This window comes from Balaenoptera musculus, chromosome 19 (assembly GCF_009873245.2).
Source record: "Balaenoptera musculus isolate JJ_BM4_2016_0621 chromosome 19, mBalMus1.pri.v3, whole genome shotgun sequence".
NCBI lineage: Eukaryota > Metazoa > Chordata > Mammalia > Artiodactyla > Balaenopteridae > Balaenoptera > Balaenoptera musculus.
The window spans coordinates 43,207,572-43,227,195 of NC_045803.1; the positions used below are offsets into that span (position 1 = coordinate 43,207,572).

Sequence of the window (19,624 nt, forward strand, 5' to 3'; positions counted from 1 at the left end):
AATAAAAATTGAAGCATAACAATTGAAATGGTTGAATGAATGGACAGGAAAAATAGTTTTATGCACCAAAATGTTAACTAACTGTACTTATTTCTGTTACAAAGCTATAGTTGATTCGTTATTCTTTTTTTTTCTCATACAGTAGGAAAAAAAAGTATAAAAGGGTTGCTTATTTATTTATTTATGATGAGAGATTGGTGAAAATGAAAATACTTTATAGTTGTAGAAAGAGCTATGTAGGGAGTCAAACTCATCCATTCTCTGGAGTATCTCAAACAACTAAGACATTTTGTTATCCTTTTACTCTGAAAGGCAGCATAATAGTTGGGATGTGTCATAAGGAAAAAATATCTTCCATAGTTTAGATACATAGAGCAAGTTGGGATGCAATTCCAAAAATAATAGCTTACCAGGGCTGAGAGGGTTCAGATGTAACAACAGTTGAGTGGCAGCTGTCTAACTCTTGCTTCAAAACAGCATGCTTAATGCTGGGGTGGGAGACCCATCACTGGGTGGAGACCTTTTAGGAGACAAAAATAGAAGTTTCCTTATGCTCACGGATCTCAGAGGCAAGTGACTGACTGGGAGGTTACACTTAGAGTTTTTGTGCTTCCGTTGAATTCATCTTTAAAGTAGGGATGATAATATTATTCCTGCTTAAAAGGTTGTTATAAAAAGTAACTACTGGTTCCTTAAAAAACTAAAAATAGAACTACCATAAGACCCAGCAATCCCACTACTGGGCATATACCCTGAGAAAACCATAATTCAAAAAGAGTCATGTACCAAAATGTTCATTGCAGCTCTATTTACAATAGCCAGGACATGGAAGCAACCTAAGTGTCCATCATCGGATGAATGGATAAAGAAGATGTGGCACATATATACAATGGAATATTACTCAGCCACAAAAATAAATGAAATGGAGGTATTTGTAGTGAGGTGGATGGAGTTAGAATCTGTCATACAGAGTGAAGTAAGTCAGAAAGAGAAAAACAAATACAGTATGCTAACACATATATATGGAATCTAAGGAAAAAAAAAAAAAAAGGTCATGAAGACCTAGTGGCAAGACAGGAATAAAAACACAGACCTACTAGAGAATGGACTTGAGGATATGGGGAGGGGGAGGGGTAAGATGTGACAGGGTGAGAGAGTGGCATGGACATATATACACTACCAAATGTAAAATAGATAGCTAGTGGGAAGCAGCCGCATAGCACAGGGAGATCAGCTCGGTGCTTTGTGACCACCTAGAGGGGTGGGATAGGGAAGGGTGGGAGGGAGGGAGACGGAAGAGGGAAGAGATATGGGAACATATGTATATGTATAACTGATTCACTTTGTTATAAAGCAGAAACTAACACACCATTGTAAAGCAATTATACTCCAATAAAGATGTTTAAAAAAAAAAATTGTTTTCTGAGTAGGTAATACTGTACTTGGGAAACCAATTTCAGAAGGGTGTACAGTGAAAAGTCTTCCTTGCACCTGTCTCCCAGCCACCAGGTTCCCTTAAATGTTTCTGGAGAGATTTTATGCATATGCATGCATATGTATATCTGCTTTTTAAAATGATAGATGATAGCACATTATACTAACTATACCTTTCTCTTGTTGAGTACAGAGTATTTCCTATCCTTATCTCATATAATACTCACAATAGTAGTTAAGATAGGTACTCATATTGTCTCCATTTTACAAATAAGGAAACAAAGACATCTCAATTTCTTAATAACTTATCCAAGGTATATAGCATGTAAGTTATAGATAGAATCTACTTTCTAGGTATAGAGGCAGTTATTTTGGTATTATTTATTTATTTAGCTTTAAAGTTTGAAACCATTTCAAACTTACAGAAAAGTTGCAGGAATAGAATAATAGTCTTTCTTTGGCTTTCCTAACCTTGATATTTTTGGAGATCACAGCTGGTCGTTTTGTAGAATATCCCTCAGTTTGCGATTGTCCTAGGTTTCCTCACAGTTAAACCCACATTATGCATTTTTGGCCAAAAGACACAGGAGTTATGTTATTTTCTCCCCATTGCATCCTGTCGTGGGGTATGCAGTGCTGATTCGTCCCATTGCTGCCATTAAAGGGAGAAAAGGGAAAAGAGGAGAGGGGAAGGGGAAGTAGCTTACATTAGTTAGCTTTTCAGACAGCCCTGTCTTCAGTATATATCTTTTCCTTGTAGCATCCTGGCGGAGAAGAGGTTCTGCTGGAACAAGTTGGTGGAGATGCAACTGAAAGTTTTGAAGATGTAGGCCACTCCTCTGATGCCAGAGAAATGCTCAAACAGTACTATATTGGTGATGTGCATCCGGTAAGAATTAGCTGAGCTCTAGGAGTGCTTGTAGAGAGAGGAAGCTATCCAACAGCCACAGATCGTGATGAGGGAATGAGTTACTAAAATGGAAATTCGTTCAACCCAGCCATCAGGCTAAATTTTCTCCAAAATCATCTGGCCTTACTGTGCTAAGATAGAGGTTCTTGTCTGTAAATCAACACATATAGTGTCTATGAAAAGGAACTGATTTTGGAGGTGGGGTTATTTTTGATTGATTTTTTTGTAATGCAGTTATTATCTCTACCTAAAATAGTGGTTTGGTTGTTCTTGCAAATTCATTGCTAAAAGTGGTAACTATGGACTTTTAAAACCATACCATTCTTACAGGGGACCCTGATATACTCAGAGTCAGGGATGCAGGGGTGGGGGAGTGGGCAGTACCCTTCTGTAGACCCTGGCATCTCCCAGGGAATTACTACTACCAGAATGTAGTCTCATGTTCCAAAGTTAGAAATAAGCAGGTAATGAGAGTTCGTTTAGCTGTGTCTTAAAATATTATTTGTTTTCCTCTTTAAACAGAATGACCTTAAACCCAGAAGTGATGGCAAGGTAAGAAGTCCTCTATTTCTCTTGTGTCTTTCAAGTGTTTATATTTCTATTTACTCAAATAAAATTGTTTTTTTTTTTTTTTTTTTTTAATGTATTGTAACAAGAGAAGTGTTTACTTTTCCCCCAAACAAAAATCCTGTTTTTCAGGAATTTGGACTCAGTACTATCTCAGGAAAAAAGAATAGCTGAGTCTTGAACAGTAGGAACATTGTGTTCATGCTTCTATTTGCTTTTTTAAAAAATTGAAACTCTAAAGCCATGCCCCGTATTGCTTTGAAAGAAATTAGTTTATAGGTTCAGTTGTAGAAAAGTATTTCTTATTCTTACATTTAATAGTATAGACGATAATAATTGCTTCTGTGTTGGAAAAAGAATTGGAAGGTCGATTTACTCTTGCAAGTCTTAGAATGAGTTGTAGACTGGAACAATTGAGTAATTGACTGGAACAGGCCTTTCTGTCCCTGTTCCCCTATGGTGTAGGCTCAAATAGGCCTACACACCCTTCCCATTCACACAGTGATACCGTAAAAACAAAAGATTAAATATTTGAAAACCTTAATGTGTACTGCATAATGTACCCGGAAGAAAATATGAAAGCATTTTTGCTTCCCACAAGCTGGATGGTTCATCTCCCTTATTCCCCCACTTTTTTCTCGCCATTTTCCTTGACTCTTCCCCTACCCTGTAATTTAAAGGGACAGCAGTTAGTTGTCACCCAGAACATCATGGAGGCAATGTTCCCTCCTCTTTTCCTCCTTCTAGCTTCTTGCTTCCCTTTCCTCATTGAGCTGGTATTACTGAACACATGTGACACAGCAATTAAAGTTGACCTAGACACAAGAATTCTTTCAATTCAAGAGATTGCTTGATGGTATCTGCCACCTGTTGCTCTGCCATCCAGAGTGCTTGTGTAAATTAACTCTTCCGTCTTGCTGCACTCTGCTACTCTGAACTGTTGAATTGTTTATGAAGGGGGCATGAAATAGTTCTTTAAATGCTTTGTGAGCACTGTTGGTTTCTTTGTCCTCCCCTCCTAACACATGTGCTATCCATTCTTGAATCTTCACTTGTGTAATTAAGGTAAAATTTGAACTAAGCATGGCTTGTTTGGTATATTGAACATGTCCAGAAACCATTGCTCTCAGAGGTCAACATTTGATTCAAGGGATGTTCCCATTTGTACAAGAGAAGCACCTTGTATCCAGGAGGCATAACCCACTTCTGCACAGCACTGTGAGAACACCCATTATATTTAAGACAAATAAAATTGTGGGGGAGTTATAATGTCTAGAAGTCTACCAATTGCTTCTTGTTGCCATTTTTCTTCCTTGGTAGTATAGTATGTAGTTAGGACCATTCTTAGGAATGGAGAGCAAGCAGTGTTTTTCAAATTCTATTCCTTGTACCACCTGTATTGTAATCTCTTGGCGTGTTTTCTGAAATGTATATTTCCTGGGCTGCCATTACTACTACTGATTCATGATCTCTGGAGGTGGGAATTTGCGCTTAAAGTAACCCAGATAGCCAAACACCAGACTGTGCTGAATGACATGCCCATCTTTTTGTTTGAAAACTTAGGGAACTTTAGTTCTCTTCTGTGGAAAGCACTGTCTGCCTTCTATATATAGGCCAAAGAATTAACTAGAGATGTCTCAGATAAATTAAAACTGTTGAGCCTTGGACTTTCTGTAAGAAATAAAGAAAAAGAAACCCTTTTAACTGGTGAGATTTGGTGAAATTCTGTAAAAATTTAGAACTCTCCAAATGTAGTTTGGCCCCAGCCTGGCTTAAAGAGTGATTAAAGGCAGTGTTTTCAAGGCTGTTTTTATCATGTCTGCTATACCCAAAGGATAGTCTCCATTAAATAGTGAGTCTGATGATTGAGTGTTTCCAGTCACACTGCTGTACTTCAGGCAGATCCAAGACCACCTACATAGGTTGTCATTGAGCTATAGTCCAGCCTGATTTTAGTTCCAGGAAGAAATTCTTGATCCTTCACGTTTATTTCTTACATGGGTTTTAAAGAGGCACTTCTGTGTCTAGGCTGCAGGTGTCTCTTTTCTTATTTTTTTCTACATTCACCATGAAGAAGTAAATGTAAAGTTCATTTCATTAATACTTTCTTTTGGTTAAGGTTTCAGAACCTCTGTGAGGAAGTGATTTTTTTTTTTTAATGCCTAATTAAGAGGTGTCTTCTGCCTTACGCGACAGTTTTCATTTTCATTCTTCCTTTATTTTTCTGCTTCTCTCCTCCCTCCACAGCTCCAAGCTCCATGTCACTTCCCTGCCTGAAACTACCTCGCCACCCCCTCAAAAAAACTTTTTAAAAAAAAAAACACCCAAAACATGCTATTCTAGAGTGTAAATCAGAAACTTTTTCCCAGTATTTTGGAAACTACCTTTCATACTGCTTTTGCTATGACACGAGTAAATAAATAATTGATGGTCACCATTGTTTCCTTGTTAGACTGATAATGCCTGAGGTTCAAGACCCTGAAATGTTTGTTACAGTACTATAACTTAAAAACTTAAAAACTACAGATCTGGCAACAGATGTTTTTCTTACCTGCTTCAGTCAAAGATAACTAACTAGAATTAAAAACCCTTTTTGTCTCTAAATCTCTACCTGGCTGGATTAGTCCCCATGCTGAGAGCCATCAATCTTCCATTCATACTTAAGTTAACACTTTTCTGGTCTGCTTTGAGTTATGGAAACTCACCTTAGAAACAGTGTTTTCTGTGCCAGTTTGCCTGCCTGCCTACTGTGCTAAAGTAACCTAGACACATTTGTGGTCCATGAGGTCTCTCTTTGGCTTATGGGTTTACTTCTTGGTTAACATTTTTATCACTCAGTCTACCTTCAGTTCAGGAGACAAGGAACATACAAATGCTAACCTGACTAAAAAAAGTGGCACCATTTCATTCATTTATTCAACAGATATTATCTAGGTGACAGTTAAACTGCTTCACTAGTCAAATCTCATTACAGTGCATAGACCCAATAACCTGACCATTTTTCCATTTAACTTTTTTGAATGGGTAGTTTGTGGTGTACATGGTTAAAAATTCAAATAGTACAAAAAGTGTACTATAAAAATGACTGCCATCGCCAGCTCTGTCTCCCAGTTCCCCTTCTCCTGAGGTAACCAGCTACCATTTTCTTGTTTACTCTTCCAAAGAGATTCTGTGCATACATACATATAAATAGGTGGATGGATGGATAGATAGACTGATTGATCAGTAGACAGACCAACCATCCCTTCCTTTAAAAATCTCATAGGTGCTGTTCTGCCCCTTGCTTCTTTCTACTAAAAAATTTTATCTTAGTGATTGTTCCTTATCAATTTATAAAGATCTCTCTCATTCTCTTTAATACTTAGTATTCCATAGACAAAAGCTTTGATGAGATGACATTTGCTATAACAGGATTTGATCTGTTTCTTTTTTTTAAGGAAGTAAGATTGTCTCTATAAAGGCTTAACATGGTTATTTTTGGGTTTTTTTTTTTTTTTTGGTTTTTTTTCTGGTTGCATTGGGTCCGTTGCTGCACACGGGCTTTCTGTAGTTGTGGCGAGCAAGGGCTACTCTTCATTGCGGTGGCTTCTCGTTGAGGAGCACGGGCTCTAGGCACGCAGGCTTCAGTAGTTGTGGCACACAGGCTCAGTAGTTGTGGCTCACGGGCTCTAGAGCGCAGGCTCAGTAGTTGTGGCACACGGGCTTAGTTGCTACGCGGCATGTGGGATCTTCCCAGACCAGGGGTCGAACCCATGTCCCCTGCATTGGCAGGCGGATTCTTAACCACTGCGCCACCAGGGAAGTCCCTTAACGTGTTTCTTAAACTTCATTTTTTAACTTAAAAAATTTAACTTTTGAAATTTAGTGAACTCCATCTGTGTTAGAAGCAATTTATAACTTGCATTTAAAGGCAGATACATTTTTTTCTCCCAGGTGCTACAGACTTTTGTTATACAGTTTTCTATTACATGTACGTAAAGTATTATACATACATAGCATTCAGTTTACCTTCTCTTTTATGGGAGGGAAACTAAAAAGAATGCATGCTTTATAGTTATGTAATGTAGTTAGTTGGTTGCATCATACTAAAAATTTCCTTTTAAGAATTGTTAAATATTCCTATCATATCTACAACCTAATTTATTAACGTTTAAAATGGGTATGCAGATGCCCTTTAGATGAGTAGTGCTTGCTATTTACCAAAGAATTTTGTATGGTGGTTTCATTGTTGCCTGTTTCTTTTTCCCTAACGTGTATTTTGTAACGTAATCTTTTGAAATAAAGCATAGAATGTAATGGCAAGATCACTCTTGAAAGACAAAATACCCTTTCCTGAGGAATCTGAAGGCTTAGTGTCTTCTTGTAATGCTTTATTTAGAAATGATGTGTAGTTTTGCAAAGCAAGATGTCAGAAGGACAAGGTAACATCTTTTGCAAATCAGCCCTCCAGTGTTATAACAAGTATTTCACTTCTTGGGTCCCAGTAAATTAGTGTCTGAGTGTTTTAATTTTTTTTCTTCAGTGATGTCTTATGTATCTTATCATAATGGGTTCTTGAGAGAGTTGTATAGAAATTTGTTTTAGCAGGTGTTTTTCATCTTTGAATTTGCCCTTATGTACAGGGAAATATTATTTATATGACTGGGCTGACTCTAGGGATTTATGCTTTACAATACAGTAATTGTTAAACTGTATTCTCATCTAGAAAGAAATTTTAGTACATTAGAGCGTCATGAGAAGGCTGTCCTCAAGATCCACACCACATGGCCATGAAAATATTGAAATCATATACTTTCAAAACTCAGACTTTTTAGGTTGTATGATGAACCTAAAACTAAAATTTATATAGTGTTAGCTAATGTTACACAGTCCATTGTATTATGGGGGAAAAATCCTTTGCAGTAGTGTTTGAAGCCCAAAGTTCCCAAGTTGTTTTTCATAAGTTTCTGGCCACATAGAAACCAAATTATTCTAAATAAAAAGCTGCAAAAACTACCAGACCACCCAAATACTCATTAAATTTGCTGAAGGTGTCCTGTGGTTTAAAATCCACTTCTTCCAATGTTAAATACTTGGAATCCTCTTGGAATGGCGAACATTCAATTTAGGAATTAAAACATAAGCTTCTTATATACCTTATATTTCCCTTTTATTTAAACCTCTGAAAGTCTAAGTATAAACTGTTTAGGCTGAAGATACACATAACGCTCTGTCTATATGTTTGAATGCATCATAACTATAATTTTGGCACATTGCTTCCTACGTTTATGTTCTGGTGACAAAGTACGCCATTCCTTAAGCATGTGTTCTCCCATGTTTTTTTTTTTTAATAAATTTATTTATTTATTTTTGGCTGCGTTGGGTCTTCATTGCTGCGCGTGGGCTTTCTCTGGTTGCGGCGAGCGGGGGCTACTCTTCGTAGCAGTGCGCGGGCTTCTCATTGTGGTGGCTTCTCTTGTTGCAGAGCACGGGCTCTAGGCGCGTGGGCTTCAGTAGTTGTGGCTCGCAGGCTCCATAGTTGTGGCTCGCGGGATCTAGAGCGCAGGCTCAGTATTTGTGGCTCACGGGCTTAGTTGCTCCATGGCACGTGGGGTCTTCCTGGACCAGGGCTCAAACCCATGTCCCCTGCATTGGCAGGCGGGTTCTTAACCACTGCGCCACCAGGGAAGCCCTCCTCGCATGTTTTTTCATAAACAGGGTTCATAGTGAAATCACCCCCCACTGACCCCCAAATCCCTTCCCATATGTTTGCCAATTATGACATTTCTTTGTCATTCTTTTAACCACATCAGCGAGGGTTAGTGCTCACGGCACACTGTCTCTCGGGAGAGTATCTGGAAGAACACATCTTTACGTACGTGCTGGAAAACAGAAACATCTCTGTGTGGTTGTGCTCCTTCAGTCTTCCTTCTTGGATGTGGGAGAATGGTATTAACTTCTCTCTAGTCTTTAGAAGTCTGCTCTTGTAGGTTTTGCTAAAATGCCCTTGGGTCGGAAAATTGTGTTGAGTTAATTGAATATGACTTTAGAATTCAGGTTCATCTGATTTGAGCCTTTCAGTTCACAGGTGAGGAAACTGATTTATCATTGAGCTTGAGGATATTAGACATAATTTCAGTTATAATCAGCTTTAATAAAAAGGTTACTCAAATACTATGAAATATTTCCTCTTGTCCTACAAAGTCCATGTTAGGATTTGTATGTATATAAATATATTTATTTACTTATTTATTTTATGAGGGAATTAAAGGCTTAATGAATCTTGAACTTTAGGAACCACCGTATTTAAACAGTTGATTTCTGTTAATTTTGGACTAAAATCAGAGTAGACTTAAAGCAATCTGGTTGTTTGGAAGTGGATTCCAGACTCATTGGAGAATAAAGAAGCATGCATATTAATCACTTGGTAAGGCTTTTGGTAGAACTCTGGATTTGAACTGCTCTCTTGTAACTAAAATCATATAGTATTGCAATTACTACTATCCATGCCAAAGATGGAGAGCAGTCACTTCTCCTGACCAATCTTGCATGTAAATTAAAATGTGGGCAAGAACATAACCAGCCAAGATATGCCTGAACACCCACAGGGGTAAATTAAAGTCAATCATAAACTGTAGGAATTTCACCTAAGCATCTGTTAGATTCAGCACAGAGCTCTGGAGTGGAAATGAGAACGGGGGAGCTGTGCACGGAGAGAATGGCAGGGTGAAGATGAAGGAGGGTTTTGTGTTAATCGAACCCTTTTCTTCTTAATTTTGTTAAATTAAAAATAACTTATTTGGCTTCTTTCCAAACTTGGCTGAGACACTTGGCTACAAGAGCAGTGCCTTAAAAAACTCTTTCGTTTATAGTTGATTAAAAGCGGAGTCACTTTGGCATTTATTTGGCTCTTGGTATTCTAAAGAGGATAAGCTTCCTTCTCTTTTCTTTCCTAGATTGCTCTTAAAACAGGGGTTGAGGTACTTAGTTAAAAGAAAGAGAGGGAGGGAGGCAGGGAGGAAGGAAGGAAGGAAACCATGTATATTTTAAAATTTTTATTGCTTACTAGGAACTATTACAATTTCAGTATATTACGGTCTTGATTCGTCTGGTCTCTCTCTCTCTCTCCCCCTCTCTTTCTTCTCTCACTTGCTTACTACGTTGTCTGAGGCTCAGTCTAGTTAGCACACAGCGGTGCTTTTGGTTGTAAAAGAGGCTAAAAACTGAAATCTAGAGAATCCATTTATATGAACTAACAGATTTAATGTGGTTATAGATTAAACATCATAATACGTATATTACTCCGTTTCGCTTTCACATAAGCCTTTCAGATTACCTCTGCTTTTTTTTTTTTAATACTAAGTCTACATTTTTTGTTCCATAAAATCATTGGTATATGTGTGGATAAAGAAAGCATAAAAGACCATGGAATTTTCTTGATAGAATTCAATTATTTCTTGGCTACTGTAGTGGAATATTTAAAAAGGCAACGTTGGGCTTCTCTGGTGGCGCAGTGGTTGAGAACCCGCCTGCCAATGCAGGGGACACGGGTTTGAGCCCTGGTCCAGGAAGACCCCACATGCCACGGAGCAACTAAGACCCTGCGCCACAACTACTGAGCCTGAGCTCTAGAGCCCGCGTGCCACAACTACTGAAGCCCATGCGCCTAGCCCATGCTCCACAACAAGAGAAGCCACCACAATGAGAAGCCCGTGCACCGCAACGAAGAGTAGCCCCCGCTCGCCACAACTAGAGAAAAGCCCGCGCGCAGCAACGAAGACCCAATGCAGCCAAAAATAAATAAATAAATAAATTAGTTTAAAAAAAAAAAAGCTTTAAAAAGGCAACGTTGTGAGATGCACACACAACCGTCATTACCACCCCAGCCTTCCCAATCTGCAAAACACTTGCTGTTTTTCTCAAAGATTGACCGTAACATGTTTTAGCTAGCCTGACTCATTCTATTCAAGGAGAAATGTCCCAGATTGTTATCATCGGGGTCTCAAAGAAGTGTAGTAGTATATTAATAGGATTTATCTGAAACTTCTTATTAGAAGTTTTACTTGCCTATAGGCGATTTCTTTCAGGTTTGGGGCATGTATTCATTTGCATGACAATGTTTTGGGTATATGAAGTTAAAACTTACCTCATGGTCTGCTCTAAAATATCTAGGCCAGTATGTATGTAGGGTTTTTGGGAATCTCGGAGGTTACTGAAATCTGTAGTTATGTGTCCATACCCTGGCATATTACTGCATATTGGCAGAGATGATCTTTTGGGCAGCAGTAACTTATGCTAATGGGTTATTGTCCTCTGGCAGTAAGTTAGCAGGCTTTTTTGTACTATACAACTAATTAATGAAATCCATAACTTCATTTGTTATTTACATAAATTGAATTTAAAAATTTAGTATCAGCTTTATTAAGGTATAATTCACATGCCATCCAGTTCACCTAAGATGTATAAGTCAAGGGTTTTTAGTATATTCAGAGCTGTGCAACCATAATCACAAATTAATTTTGGAACATTTTCATCACTCCAAAAAGAAACCACGTAACCTTTAGCAGTCATTTTCCATTTCCCTCCAGCGCCTCTTCTCTCAGCCCTAGGAAACCACCAATCTACTTTTCTGCCTCTCAGTTTGCCTATTCTGAACATTTCATGTAAATGGACTTTATATAATACATGGTCTTTGGTTTCTTTCAGTTCACGGAACATTTAAGGTTCATCAGTGTTGTCGCATGTATAAATACCTCGTTACTTATTACTGCCAAATTTTTGTTTTTAAGTTTATTTTGGTATTTTCTTTCCTCTAACTCCATTCTTGCTGTTTTCATTGTGAAATAAGCCCTAAGGTCTCTAATCTTAATTATTATGATTTCAGAGAGTAAAGCAGTTCACTTCTCTAAGCCACAAAGCAGTCATCTGCATGCTTTTGAGCATTTCCCAGTTGATCTCCATGTTACAAGACAGAAGTTTTTATTTTTTAAATGTGTTTTCACAAAATGTGATCTTAGCTACTGCCAGTGGCAAGCCCCAGTGAACCAGGCTTACCATTGTGACTGCAAATTAATTCATTGCAATATAGTTTGTACCAGTGGCTTTTTTTGTTTGTTTGTTTTTTACAAATAAAATGAGTTTAGGTCATTTCTCTACGCTTTCATTAGTGGATCTTTACTAGGGAATACCAGTATATTATCAGAAAAAGAATTCCTAGTCCTCCCATCGCAGATGGATTTGTAAACATCAAATTGCATGAAAGATGAAGTTCTGTTATTAGCTTCAGAGTTTGCATGACTATTCGAGAAGATTTATATACTCTGTGTTAATCTTGTTTGTTTGTCTGTTTGTTTTTGAACATGCATCTTCTTCAGGACCCTCCGAAAAATAATACGTGCAAAAGGTTGGTATTCCCTTAATAGATTTCCTTATGCTCAACTTACTGTGTGGCAAAGAGGTTCTTCCATAAATATACATGTGAAACATAACTTAGAGTACAGTTTGACAGCTCATTCTTTTTTGGTCACAATTACTGCAAATTCAGTAGTTCCTTAGCTTTAGCAAAATTAATTTTTACAGTTTTAGTCATCTTGAGTAATCTCAAAAAAGTTCTTGCCTTGAGTAATTTTTAAATCTTGTTGTGACATAAATTAGAATCACATGTAGTAAGAGGTAAGTATGCATGGACAAGTACTACTGTTAATTCAGGCCCACAGTCTCTGCAGCTCAGCCAAGCTATGCAACTTCCACTAAAAACTTAATCCCATTTAATCCTCACAACCACTCTCTAATCTCATTTAATCCTCACAACCACTCTGCACCTACCTTACATATTATAAATGTAATAATAAATGTAAAAATGTATTATTACATTTTACAGAAGAAAAAAATTGTGTATTGCAGTCATGTTCAGGAATGTGTGTTTTCTCAAAGGTTTACTTATCCCTTGCAGTAATGTTACTAACACAGTAGTATTAGCCCTGAAAGGTATACATTTATCATCCCTTAAGTGTCTCTACTTGAGATAACTGTAGAATCCTTGGCTTGTAAAAATTTATAGAGATTTTATAGAGCTATTTTATCTTTCTGAGATCCCACTTAAAGCATTTCATAGAGAGAGAGAAAATGTGTCTTTTTTCCCTGTAAAAGTACCATGTCTTTTTTGTTTGAGGTGACGGACAGAATATTTTTAAAAAGTGGAAATTAAAGGAAACTGTTAGTAAATTCAGCTTTCTTAATATTAAGAATTTATGCTCATCCAAAAGCTCCATAAAGAATTTGAAAATACAGGCCATAAACTTGCAGTAGACTTACACTACACTTAAAACTGATTAAAAATTACTGTGTGGAATACATGAAGAATTTTTACAAATCAATTAAAAAATAACTTAGTAGAATATGAGAAAAAGACTTAAACAAGCACCTTACAGAAGAGGAAGCACAAATATAAACATATGGGAAAAAAAAGGTTTAATTTCATTTGTCATCAGAGAGATGCAGATTAAAATCATGGGGTATATTTCACACCTGCCAGATTGGCAAAAATTTTTTAAAATTCTCAAAATAAGAGGAGTTGTTTAGGAAGTGTATTACCAATATTCTTAGGCCCTCTTTAGGGTCTTAGGGAGATGTAAATGGGTACAATCCCTGTGGAAAACAATTTGGCATTATCAAGTAAATTTGACAATATAATAACTTCTGGCCCAGCAGTTCCATTTCTAGGGATATATACATACTCAAGAGAAATGTGTGTACAAGTATACCAGTGAACGCGTACTAGAATGCTCATAGCAACATTATTCAAGATATTAAAATATTGGAAACAACCCAAATAACCATTCATTAGTAAAATGAATGAATTCATTCTGGGATATTCATATAGTGGAATACTTCAAAGCAATAAAAATAACTGAGTCACAACTATGTGCAATAACCTGAATAAATCTGAATGAAGAGAGTTCTGTCTTATGTCCAGGAAGTTGTTTTTGAACCTGTATCTCCTTTGGTGCAGGATAGGTGCATTTCCTCTGGTTCTGTTCTCAGTGGCCGTAAAGTTACAAAGGATTATATGAGGATTGGTGGTCAACCATTCTCAGTCTTGTGCACTGAAGACTTTATCTTCCGTGTTTTGAACTCTTTTGTCCCTTGTGGCTGTTCTGGAAGATACCTGAATTCATTACTCTTCTGGGGAGATTACTTTTTTAAGTTTCCCTGTGCCATATTGCTGTTGTACATACTGACCAACTTGCTTGTGTCTTTAAACAAAGCTGCCTGGCTGACATTCTAAACTTGTCCAGAACAGCTTTCTGCCATACTTAAATGTACAAAGTGCTAGACATGTTTAGGCAAAGAGAATCATTTTTATTATTGAGCCTCAGCTGGTTTTTTGGGCTTCAAAGCCTTTTAATACCTAGACCGCGTATGTCATAGTGGAGGGGCGGCCGGGTCATTTGGATCGCGGAAGAATTAGAACTGAAAACCAGCAGTACTAATAAGCTCTGTTAGAGAAGAAGGTTTTTTTCAGCTGTGTGGCTTGCGGGATCTTAGTTCCCCAACCAGGGATTGAACCTGGGCCACCGCAGTGAAAGCGCAGTCTTAACCGCTGGACCGCCAAGGGAATCCCCAGGAAGGATTATTTTAAGGAGAATAATGACTGTGCTGAAACTCTGAGGAAAGTTTCTTACAGGACTTTTTAAGCCAACTACCATTTATTTAACTTTATTAGAACTATCAGTATGTTGTGTGTGTGCATGTGTGTGTGTCCTTATTAGTGTCTGAACTTAAGTAGGGATTAAGAGGATGGGAATCAGGATAGGAATTAGACTGCTTGACCAACTTCCCTTTGTGATTTTGGGTGCAAAGCTTGTATTTCATATATAAAATGAGACTAATAATACCTATTTCATAGGATTGTTGTGAGGATTAAATTTTGAAAATACATGTGGGGCAGATGTAATATCGTCAACAGTTGTATTAGGTATCATTGGTTCTAAGTTTATAATTATATACATAAAATGGTGGCTTTTTCCTGCTTAAAGATGTTAATTGTAGAATATGTGAAAAAGCATAAAGAAAAATTTAAACTCTCCATAATCCCATAACCCAGAAATAACCACTTTATGTCTTTGTGAAAACATATATACTTAGGTGTGTATGTATATATTTTTTTGGTATTATACCATACATTCCGTTTTTAATCCTTTTAAAATTATTGTTTAACTTCAGCCCAGATCTTTGGATTTTTTTATTTCCCCAAATAAAATTCTTTGCTATAAAAATATTAAAATGTGAAAAATGTTTAAAATATTAAAATGTGAATGTTGAAAGATAGGGAACATTTGGTATGAAATGTTCACGATTTTATTGCTTCTCCCCCCTCCCCCCCCCCCAAACGCCTAGCTACTGGTCGTATTGGATCTTCCCCATCGTAGGTGCTATTCTCTTAGGTTTTCTGTATCGTTACTACATGGCGGAGAGCAAGTCCTCCTGAGGAGACCTTGTTGAAATCTGGAAAGCACATCCACTTGGGAGTGAGAACTACACACTTGTTTGGAGGCTGCAGCGGTGCCCTCTTCTCGAATCCTGCCAATTGTATTCTTCTCCCTCGGACCCCAGACTGTTGGCCAGACATCCGCCTCAGCCCTGGGGCCAGTGTCCAAGTCATTTCTCAGAGCCTTATTCTCAAAACACCTGCTCATTGTGTCCTTGCCTTTGTTTCCTCTCCTTACTCTTTTCCACGAGCACCTTTATGTTTCAAAACTTTCTTTTATAATTATAGTCTACGTGTCCTAGTGACATTGCCCTTTGGTAAAATTGCCTGCTTTCCAGTACTTTGAATGCACGTTAGACATACTTAATAGGGCATCACAGTCTGGTTTTGAAGCTTTTCTTTTTCCCTTTTTCTTTTAAGTAAATATTATTTTAAAAATTATGACTTAATTATTTATCATAAGAGGTTTAATTCATGAAGTCAGGTTGCACACCTGCGACTTAAAACACAACTGCAGAATGATCTTGTTCCTTGTTTATATTTGTTAAAACTGAGTGTAGCAGGGAGCCCTTGCCACCTCCTAAGGCCACCAAATGGTGCTGGGCAGAACTCTGCTTCCCTTTTGTTTATGGGGAGTGGAGAGAAACAGGGAGAGGAAGAGATGAATTGGGATGATAGAGTGAATTCATGGTAATCTTTCTTTTTGAAAAATATTGAAAAACACTACTTTTAGGACAGGAGTTTAGAAAAGGCACCAAAAACTTTATCCTTTACTTTGGCACCAGTTCCTAGCCATCTTTTTTCTTTTCTTTTTTTTTAAACCCCTTACCATCTTGTATTGGTAAAATATAAATTTATAAGTATGTGTTTAGAGCTTTACAGTTTTGTTAAAGGATTTTGCTCTTTTTTTGTTTATCAACTGGTAATTTTTTATTCCCCTTTTTACAGAAGTAAGAGACTCCAAATTGATCAAAGGTACAGTATTTAATCTTCTGTTTGCCCCAGTAAAATAACTCCCATGGTAAAGCGGCATTCAGAGGGGGAAGATCAGGACAAGAGAATGTTTTCCATTTCATGTGTATTTTACCTCCATGGCTCCGATTTGTGGTTTTGTTGTTTTTTCCATTGAGAATAAAAAACTGGTAGTTTTTTTTTTTTTTCTCAGATGACTGTTTCATTGAGGAGTAGGTTATTATTTAGAGTTATGTTACTGTTTCTCCTTGGTTCGGACTTGCTCTGGTGTATTTGACTGCTTTTTCCGCCCCCGTGGAAGCACCTGAGGAGACCGTCTGCTGGGAGTTTTCTGCCGACAACTGTGGTGATTTTTCTCCCCATCCTTTGAGGATGACCAGTCTACTCTGAGCCATCGTCACATGCAGCAGGAAGCAGCGTGGTTCCGGAAGGACCACGGGCACTGCTCAGCATCCTCCCCTGTTCCTGCTTGCCAGGCACTTGACAGGACAGGAAGCTACACAGCACACCAGTGTCTGCCCATGCAAACTGTTTAAGAAAAAGTTCAACCCAGGTCTTGTATCCTGTGATTTAGCAGTTGAGTGAATTCACAGTTTGTAAAAGTCATGTCAACCTGCTAATCGCACACTTGGTTATGACATTATGGAGAAATTTTAGGGGCTTTCTGGCTGACTTTTATATGTCAGGGATATGGGTAAATTTTTTAAACATATCTTTTTTTTTTTTTTTTTTTTTGATGTGGCCCATCTTTTAAAGTCTTTATTGAATTTGTTACAATATCGCTTCTGTTTTATGTTTTGGTTTTTTGGCCGCAAGGCATGTGGCATCTTGGCTCCCCGACCAGGGATCGAACCTGCACCCCCTGCATTGGAAGGCGAAGCCTCAACCACTGGACCACCAGGGAAGTCCCTAAAACTTATATCTTTAGAAAATGTTTTGTATGTATTATAAGATGCCACTGTAAGACAATTTATTGAAAGAAAAATCTTTGGTTATTGTGTAACAGAGGTGGTGTGACTTGATGCTCCTCCAGGAAGGCAAGGAAGGGTTGCCTTGAATAAGAATTGGTATATAATTGCTGTAATCATTAAGTTGCATGATCACATGGGCCCACACTGGGGTAGAAAAGAAGAACAAAGGAGTATTGAGGAGCTGGAAAGGGAACATTCAAGCTAAAACTAAGCCAGAAGATAACTTGGGTCAATTAAAAATGCATTGGCAGTCCCCAAAATTGAATGAAAAACATCTGGCTTAGAGGAAATGTTAAAGAACGATATTCTTAAGTAAAATTTGTGTTTTTTTTTTGATATTTTTAGGGTAAAGACCACTGCAAAAGGTATGTTTTTCTATTTCATATTGGTTGTCTTTTCCTGTTTATATCTGGACTTGTTTTTGTTCAGAGCCAGAGGAAAAGATTTTCAGACTTTGTCTCAACCATCCATGAAATCCATCCAATACCCAGGGCTTCTTTTGATCTCCTGCTAATATCATGTCACTTTGTATTATAAAAACCACTTTTGGGTCCATTTACTATTATTCTGCTGCCTACATAAACAACCAGGTAGAGCTTGTGTGAGTTTGCAGAGGTTCTCTTCTAAACAATAAAGTAATATAGTATGTTAGCCGAATCCATCAAAAAGGACTTTTGTTTTAAGAAGTAGACAGGAATTCTCAAAACAGTCTCGACATTGGTGGGTCCTGAAAACCCCTCTGGAGAGACAGTGGAGCCAGTCCCTGTTGGCCAGCCGGGCCTCCTGGGATGTCTCTGGGGTGTTCGGTTGTTTATTCCCAAGGAAGGCTCATTGCTGCCGCTCACCAAACTGTACACATAATGGCTGGAGAGCACAAGAGGAGGAGATGAGGGGAAATTAGTGCCCCCAAAATAGGGATGTTAGTGCTGGGTCCCAAAATTTCCTGCCCCTGTCTCTCAGGAATTGGTTTTGCTTTCCAAATGACTTGACATTTCTAAAGACAGGAAAGTGGTACAGATAAAGTTTATACTGTGTTTAGTTCTAATTTGACCACTTAAGCAGCAACAAAAATCCATTGGAACCTGTAATTTGAGCCGTAAAGTTCTTTCAGCCGTTGTCACAAATCCACACGTTGTGAAATAAGAACATTGTTGAGTATATACTCATTTCCCAAGTGGAGCAGTGAAAAATGCTTTACAGGCCAGATATATCATTACCTACGTAGTATCTCATGCTTAAAATCTTAAGTGATACCTATCTGATGAAATTCCATTTTAGAAACGCAGAACTTGAATGTTCATTACTTCCTTCTCCAGGAGGAATGGATTCAGACATGTCTTGTCTCAACAGGAGATTGATCTTTTTTTTTTTCTTCTTTTTTTTAACCATCTCGTTCTTTTGCCAAATACCACAGAAGTAATGGGAAGTTTAGTCACATTTGATGGTTGTGCCCTGGAAGAGCTTGGGTTTGGAATTTGCGGGGGTGATCTCAAAGGGAGGTTTCAAGAGGTAGAGAGGTATTTGTCAAGTCACCTACCCTACATCTAGCATCCCACTCATGAATTTTAGGAGCTGCTTTGTGCCTACACCTATATTCTACATTTGCTATTTAGGCAAAACATTATTATGATTATTTAATTTCCTTTTGACTTCACCCTCTGAGCGAGTAATATTAACATTCCTTTTGTGTATTCAGTAATGAAGTTTGTTTACCTATTTTATTTCAGCATATTTTGAACAAAGATCTTTGTCTCTTTCTGCTGGAATGTGCACACAGTGAATGTTTGTTAGAACTACACACAATAAAGATACTGTTTTCTTTTTCTCTCCCTGACTACAGTTATTTTTTTCTTTTTACATTTATTTAGCTTTGCTCTTATTATTTTATTTTTTGGCTGCATTGGGTCTTCATTGCTGTGTGCGGGCTTTCTCTAGTTGTGGTGAGTGGGGACTACTCTTCGTTGCAGTGCACAGGCTTCTCACTGCGGTGGCTTCTCTTGTTGCAGAGCACTGGCTCTAGGCACGTGAGCTTCAGTAGTTGTGGCACGTGGGCTCAGTAGTTGTGGCTCGTGGGCTCTAGAGTGCAGGCTCCATAGTTGTGGCGCACGGGCTTAGTTGCTCCGCGGCATGTGGGATCTTCCCGGACCAGGGCTCAAACCCGTGTCCCCTGCATTGGCAGGCGGATTCTTAACCACTTTGCCACCAGGGAAATCCCTACAGTTATTTTAAAAAAAAAAAAAATTTTTTTTTTTTTTTTTAAAGTAGAAATGTTGGTTCTGTAATTCTCAGGTGTTCTGGGAG

The 19,624-nt window shown here is 37.9% G+C and overlaps 1 protein-coding gene across 1 annotated transcript in view; it reads left to right on the forward strand.

The window, feature by feature from the left end:
* The window catches only part of LOC118885251 (cytochrome b5 type B), a 32,638-nt gene extending 13,488 nt beyond the window's left edge, over positions 1-19,150 (forward strand). The window contains exons 2-5 of the mRNA XM_036833781.1: positions 2,195-2,323; positions 2,867-2,896; positions 12,265-12,293; positions 15,290-19,150. Coding sequence (XP_036689676.1) covers positions 2,195-2,323; positions 2,867-2,896; positions 12,265-12,293; positions 15,290-15,380 — 279 coding nt within the window. The 3' untranslated portion in view covers positions 15,381-19,150. The remainder of the gene's footprint in view (positions 1-2,194; positions 2,324-2,866; positions 2,897-12,264; positions 12,294-15,289) is intronic.
* The last annotated feature ends 474 nt before the right edge of the window (positions 19,151-19,624 follow it).